This window comes from Limulus polyphemus, unplaced genomic scaffold (assembly GCF_000517525.1).
Source record: "Limulus polyphemus unplaced genomic scaffold, Limulus_polyphemus-2.1.2 Scaffold5244, whole genome shotgun sequence".
Classification (NCBI taxonomy): domain Eukaryota; kingdom Metazoa; phylum Arthropoda; class Merostomata; order Xiphosura; family Limulidae; genus Limulus; species Limulus polyphemus.
Genome location: NW_013670854.1, coordinates 54,614 through 62,617, shown reverse-complemented (window position 1 = coordinate 62,617; position 8,004 = coordinate 54,614). Strand labels below are relative to the sequence as shown.

The window sequence follows — 8,004 nt, the reverse complement described above, 5'->3', positions numbered from 1 at the left end:
TTGCTAGTTTAATAAATATAAGTAACCATTTATAGATCTTAGTGTAGAGATATGGTAACTTGTATCTAGTTTGATCTATTTTGTTATTCTCGATTTTTAATTTATATTCTTACCTTATTAACCATGTATATATGTATGTGCATGTATATTAAACATAGTTTTGATTTTGATGTGTAATTATGCACACACGTAAACATCACAAATAACAATGGTTGTTACAAGAAAACTGTGTAGGATACTCTATATACACATTTTGATTTTTTATATTGGGTGTTTTATATATGTCTTCATGACAGTAGTAAATGGTTGTTCCAACAAAGCTGTATAGGATAGTGTATAAACATTTATGTCTTTGTAACAATAACCTATTGTTTTGGAGATTGAGGTTTCTTCAGTTGAAAATACATGCTTTCTAGAAGCCGTAAAACGTTTATTTTGGCTTTAAAAAGATTTTTTTATAAGTAATCATAAGTAAAGATGTTACAATTTCTTTTCTTTTTTTTTAGATTGAAATGATTGGCCACACGTTACTGTCCTTTGTTCATCCTGATGATGTAGGCTATGTCCGTCAACAGTTTCAAGATTTCTCAACTCGAATTATCATCAGAAATGGTTTGTAATGTGTGATTGTTTTAACTGAAATTGCTAATATATTGGTTGTGACAGCTCATTTTCTAGCGATCACCTAGAATAACTTTTCTTTCTTTCTTGCCCCCCAGTGACACAGCGGTATGTCTCTGGACTTACAACATTAAGATTCCAGGTTTCAATACCTGTGGTGGGGAAAGCACAGATAGCCCATTGTGTAGCTTTGTGCTTAATTACAAACAAACACACAAACTTTCTTTCTTTTTTTGCCAGTTAGTAGATGTTGCCCTAATACTGTGATTGATCTAATGGTTCTCAGTAACTTACAACAGACATAATTCCCAAAGGTAAAACATTGAGTATTAATGGTTGCTATAGTGATAAACAAAATTTATATTTCTTCTACTGGCCAACAAACATTACACTTTGAGATGGTTTGGTTGGTAGAAACTAGTCTATTTGTTAGCTGTTTTGTTGGCCAGTGGAAACTATGCTACTTGTTAGCTGTTTTGTTGGCCAGTAGAAACTGGGTTAATTGGTAGCTGTTTTGTTGACCAGTAGAAACTGGGTTAATTGTTAGTTGTTTTGTTGACCAGTAGAAACTAGGCTACTTGTTAGTTGTTTTGTTGGCCAGTAGAAACTAGGCTACTTGTTAGCTGTTTTGTTGGCCAGTAGAAGCTAGGCTACCTGTTAGCTGATTTTGGTGTTCAGTAGAAACTAGTCTACCAATAATAATAATAATAATCCCTGTAGACTCCCACTGGAGCATAGGGCCCCAACAACACCTTGCCGACGGAAGTTGTTGTTGCAGTAATTTTTTAGCACATTGGTTTATACGGGGTGGAGTTGTTATCCCCGCGCCCAACCCTCCTTCTTTCTCATCCTGGACTTGGGACCAGGCAATGGTGGTGGCATCCCTACTGGGGAACGAACCCGGTACCTTTGGATTAGAAATCCAACACGCTATCCACTGCACTATAGGGACACAGTCTACCATCAATACTGTATTTAATTCCATTGTATTCTAAAATTAAAAATTTGACTCACTTTGTGTGGTCACTTATGTACACTGAATATTATAACAGTGAAAACATAAAATCAATTAATTTGATGCAATAGGTGTACCACAATTGTAATCCACAGAATAGAAACAAGCCAGTAATTTGATGGTTAAGTTTGGGCCCTTGAGAACACAGTACTACATCATTATTTCCTGTAAATAATGCCTTGTTATCATTGTGATAAATTGTTAAGTGATAGGTAGGGTTCCATTTATTATCAGAGTCCAGTGTCTTGTTTACAGGATTTTTTTTGTTGTTTGTTGTAGAATAGACTATTCTACAGTAACCAACAGGCCACATTGTTCCATCTTTTGCCTTCACTCGGAAGAATGTATATTTTACGCTGATGTTTTGGATTCAGTTTCATGAAACGTACAGAAAATAAATAAGTTCATTTATACTTCTGTCTTGAACCTTCAATAAATGAACTGTTTATCATAGACTTTTCTCACATAATTTGTATTCTTAGTGATAAAATATAATATTATATTTAGTAAAAATGATAAAAAAATTGTACAAAAAAAAAAGAGTCTTTATCAGAAAATTCGTTTTTGAACGAATAAGTTACTTTTAAAACTGAAGAAACTTTATATTATTTAAATCCAAAAGTCTAATAGCAACATCTTCATGAAATCAATAAGGAGCAATAGTTTTATATTAGTATGAAATGTGTACTATCTAATTTTTTATAAAACTAAAAATATATGTTTTTATTATCTTAGTCCAATGATTTCCAAAATACAGATTTTAAATTCTAACTTTTTTTTTCTTGGAAGTTGGAGGTATATCTTGTATTAATGTGTAGCTAAGCTTTTGCTTGTGACTCTATGGTTTGAACAGTGTGTTGTGATACATTCTGATCAATTGAGCACCAAGTTGATGAGAGCCTTCTTGCACCTGTGAGACTCCATCCATTTTAGTTTTCTCACAGTCTTCCTTAAACATAGACTACATTCAAAACTTGCTTGGACTGGACAGTGGCTCAGTGGTGTTTGTCAGTTGACCAGTAAATGTTCCCTTCATTGTTTACTTAGTGTGTTTATCTGGTTACAATGAAAAAATTCCATGGAGATGTAAAATATAAACATTGTCTACATAATCCTATGATGCTTGTAGCAGGCAACACATTCACAATTTTTATAACAACAAATTATTTCTTTTCTTTTTTTTCACCAAAAGTTCTTCAAATGTTGGATCCACATGTACAAAAGATGCTGTAAAGATGTCTTATAAAGACAGTAAACCTCCATATTCAACATGTATGGTTCAAAATGTATTTATGGTTAGAATTTGATGCAGAAAATCTCTTATGCAAGGCCTACAATAAATATTGTTTTGCAATTTGGCTAGTTAAATTTCAAAGAAGTGTAAAAGTTCCATAAGATCTTTATATACGATGAGTAACACGGTTATAGAGAAACAATCTCATACACACACACAAAATCTCTGGACAAAGTTACAACATAACTATCACACACCCACAAAATTTCTAAACAAGGTTACAACAAAATAACCTCACCCACAAAAAATTTAAACAAGGTTACAATGAAAAAATCACACTCAGAAAATCTATAATCATTATTACAATGTAACACTGTCACAAACACAAAATATCTAAACAAGGTTACAGAAAAACAATCACAGACATATAAAAATCTATAAAAGGTTACAAAGAAACATTCTCTCACATAGAATCTCTAAACAAGGCTACCATGAAAAAATCACTGATACAAAAAAATCTAAACAAGGTTATAATAAAACAGTTATAAACATAAAATCTCTAAACAAGGTTATGATGAAACAATTACAGACACAAAAAAATCTAAACAAGATTATAATAAAACAATTACACTCACAGAATCTCTAAACAAGGTACAATGAAACAATGTCACACAAAATCTGTAAACAAAGTTACAGTAAAACAATCACACATACACTAAATCTCTAAACAAGGTACAATGAAACAATGTCACACAAAATCTGTAAACAAAGTTACAGTAAAACAATCACACATACACTAAATCTCTAAACAAGGTACAATGAAACAATGTCACACAAAATCTGTAAACAAAGTTACAGTAAAACAATCACACATACACTAAATCTCTAAACAAGGTTACAGTGAAACAATGCCACACACAACATTTCTAAACACGGATACAATAAAACAATCACACACGCATCTCTTAAACAGAGTTGTAATAAACAATGCAACACATGCACAAACACACACAGACAAAATCTCTAAAGAGAGTATTAAACATTCTCTAATAACTTCACAAATATCTTTTGATCAGTTTTTACCAAAATAAAGAATTTCCCAATTTATCAACAAGAAAAGTAACTGAAAGAAAGCTAACAGAATCTTGTAATTTTGCTACTTTGTGTTTGTTAATGTTTGTTCTTTGAAGCTATTATCACTGTCAGTTTGTCAACATTTGTCCTGTGAAACTCGAAATTTTCACACCTGCAAACATTTTGTTTTTTCATTCACTCATTTAATTCATATACATAAATATATTGAAATTATAAAAAAATATTCTTTTAATAACTTTTTGGCTTAGGCTAGTGTGCATGTGCAAGAGGATTGTAAACAGCAAGTTGTATTATACTTTTTTTTTACAGCTTGAAAATTAACTTATATGTAGAACTGTATTATCCTAGCAAGAAACATGCTCAATGTATCTTTATGGGGTCCATTACAAGTTGTTTAGACTGTAAATGGTGAGGTGGGTCTCCAGGTTTAAAAAGTTTGAGAATTTCTAACTTAGGGAATACAACCTGTTTTTATTCACTGATCACAACAAAATATTATTTTGAGGCCATGTGTTTGATTCATATCATTTGTTGATTTAATGGAAGTGATATTACTAGTGTTCTTTTTACAACTTCAAATAGAAAATACTGTAAGGATATTTTTTCTATGAGAATAGTGATGTTGAAGACTTAATTTGTGTTTGTTTTCTTTTTTTATGCTTTTCATTTAAACCCTTTCAGTAAGAATATATTGCCCAAACCTTACATGTACTTTTCTCACTATAAATTGGTGAAGAAAACATTAATAACTCTTACAACCAATAAATCTTCTGTTTGAAGAGTTAAGTAATGAAATGATAATTATATTGGAGTTTGGCCTCTCAATTTCAGCCACACAAAGGTTTTTAAGGGAGAGTCAAAAAAATCACAATAAACAGATATTCTATTAATTCTTTAAAATTATCAAACAAAATTAAAATTATTAAATATTTTGTTAATATTTTTAACAAATTATGTGTTAAAGTTTATAACTTAAATTTTTATTACATAGGAGAATTGGGATCTTTATCGAAGATCAGTTTTCGTTGTCGTCTTAGAGAACATAGTCAACCTCGTTCTGAGATTATAACATACCAGCTAGCAGAGATCAAAGGACATGTAGAAGGAGATACTAATCATGACTCAGTAGGTGAGTTGAAACACTAGACTTGTTTTATGAGTTTGTGTCTCTTGAAATATCTCAACAGCAAATGGAGAAATTTGTTGGAATTAATTTATGCTACTTTTCATTCTTCTCATAGTCTTGTATATTGTGGATATTTAAGCATCGAAATGACTAGAATGATAAAGTACTGTGTAACAGTGTGACTGGTACTGGTTAAAAATTTAGGCATAGAAACAACTATGCAGTATTCTCAAGCAACCTGGCTTCCCTGTAAATATGAGATAGATAGACCTGCAGATAACAGCAGATTTGCCCAGGAATTAAGAGTTTCTGTATGAGATAATTGGACTTCACATGCAGAGTAAAATTTCTGGAAAACTTTAAGAGACTGAACAAAATTTTTTTTCACAAATGAAAAAGAAAGCATAGTGTACATACCTACACAGACACCTGAACGGTCCCTTTGTACTGGATTGTGTCTATCTCCACAGCCTTCTTTCTTGGAGATTGATTGCTTTAAACTATGATCGCCAATCTCCAAAAACAGATTCTCATCACAGATCTTCTAGCAGTAGAAACTTAACTAAGAAAGTATATGTGGGTTTAGAATGTTAACTAACTTTCTTTGTCCAGTGGATGGCAGCTCCTTGTGACCTTTGTTCTCTAACAGTATTGGTCAGCTGTTATCTTCAGTAAACCTCATAAACTGCCAGTAAAGAATATTCCACTGCCATCCCATTTAACATGAATGCTCCATAAAATAATGAAATATCCTTGCAGGCAGAGAAGACAATCACATACGAAAGAAATGATGTCAAGAGAACAAGGTAATGTTAGCGACTTTCTAGATCATGTGTTGCCATGACAGCACAGAAACTCAGCATTCAAAAAGAAACATTTTTTTAAATAAAGAAATTCTTATTTCACAATAGAAGGAAAACAATCCATGATATGCCTGTCTATAAGAACTATAATGATTAAGCAATTTAACAGTGATGTTGATACTGGTTAGCCTAATTAAATAATTTTGCCAATGGTCAAGCCAGGTTTTAGTTTACTAGGAAACAAAAGACTATGTAAGTTTTATAGAAATACATATTATTCTAATAATGTCTATCAAATGCAAACTCTGACTGTAGATAGTAATTTAAAGTAATAAAAAAACAGTATCATGTGTAGCAGTTAGTGAAAAATCACAGTAAATTGAACAAGCTTTTATAAGTCTTGATATTGGAGAAACAAGTTTTGAAACATTTGAATCCTCTTCAGTCTCATGTTGTCTTCTGAAAATGTGAGATTGCTTTTGACACATGATTATATTAAAACTCCTGACAGTTTGTTCTATTTATCGTGGTTTTTTTTCACTAATTCATTTAAAGATTTCAAAGAATTTTATACTGAATTTTATAAGCCAGTGTTATTTTTCTAAATGAGAAAATTACTTTCACTAAATCTTATTTTATGTTATTTTAGGTTCCAATACAGAGCTATTATTCAAAGCTTTTGTACGAGTTATACATTCCAGTCCTATCTCAGAACTATCTCTGCCTGAAGCTTTGCAAGATGTGTATGTAACACGTCATAAAATCGATGGCACAATTATATACACTGACCATAGGTTGGTAATAAAAATATTTCGTCATACAAATAAGGTTACTTTAATTGATGCAGAATAAGTTATGAATTATTTATATTTAGACAGCTGTTTTATTTGTTTCTGTTTACCTGCTCCTAGGTAATAATACTAGGGTTACCATGAGCCTTCAGTATACATGGGCAGTATAAGTGTTGATAAGTTAGTAAAAGTTGTTATGCTATGTCATGTTAATAAGGACTTACTCTAATAATTCATGATTTTATCTTACAGGTAAATGTTATGTATTGTATAATTTAATGGACTTGCATATTTTTGCTGTTATTTTTAACTTAGGATTTCATCCTGTTATTTGGCCAGAGGGAAGTTATGATGACCATTTGGCATAATGTCTGGAATTTTCTCCAAAGTTTTAAAACAGTTTGAATGGTAGAAAAGACAAGTTAGGCTAAAATGGATCGTTTTTTAATGATTTAGATTTTTTATATCTGTTACTAAGTTACATTGGATCTGAGATAGTGAAGTATTATTTGATTTAGTTTCTTATGGTCAGTTCCCTCAGTTTTAAAATGTTAAGTTTGTGTTCTCAGTGAAATAACAAAAGATATGCCATATGTTGCTAGAGTGCAAGAAATTAGTAAGTAAACAAAATTGTTGTGTTAGAGTCTACTATTAACTTAGGCCTATAAATGAACACGAATTAACTAACTTGTAGTATTTAAGTTTCCTTAAACTGCTTTCCTTTTTTTTTCTTTTCATTGAATAAACCAAAAGAACCTGTCCAAAAATAGAAATTATTACAATGGTATGTTAGTTGTGTACATATACATAAATGCATAACCAAATGTATTGTTACAATAACAATAAAGACTAAATTATTTAATGGAACACATACAAATGCAGTCATAATTTACTCATTTTTACTTACAAATTAGATTAATCAGTAACCAAGACATACGATAATATCAGTGGCTCCCAACTACAACTTGTGAATCAATGCCAATTTAAAAGGAGATTTCAGCTGTTCTGCAAGAAAGTTGAAAAAAAAAGTTTTAAAATAGATTTATTGAAGGTCTTTTACAATGTAATTTAAAAAGCTAATATTTTAAGAAGTGGTCAGTGAAATTTTAGGAACAGGACTAGCTGATCCTCAGTTGGCAAAATATCGGGAGCCACTCCTAATCTTATTCATAAAAATCTGGAATCTTGCTGCAGCTCTAACGAGGGAACTGGAGAGATCATAAATTGTTTGAGGTTAAATTGCTACGTACAGACCACCGGTCATTTTGTACAAGAGTGTGGGAAGAATGAGAAAAAGGAATAATGCCATATTTTTACAA

General features: G+C 31.2%; 1 protein-coding gene across 1 annotated transcript in view; it reads left to right on the top strand.

The window, feature by feature from the left end:
- Positions 1–506: 506 nt before the first annotated feature.
- LOC106472323 overlaps positions 507–8,004 on the top strand; it is a gene marked incomplete at its 5' end in the record, with an annotated part of 23,516 nt that continues 16,018 nt past the window's right edge. The window contains 3 exons of the mRNA XM_013932961.2: positions 507–612; positions 4,957–5,094; positions 6,544–6,688. Coding sequence (XP_013788415.2) covers positions 507–612; positions 4,957–5,094; positions 6,544–6,688 — 389 coding nt within the window. The remainder of the gene's footprint in view (positions 613–4,956; positions 5,095–6,543; positions 6,689–8,004) is intronic.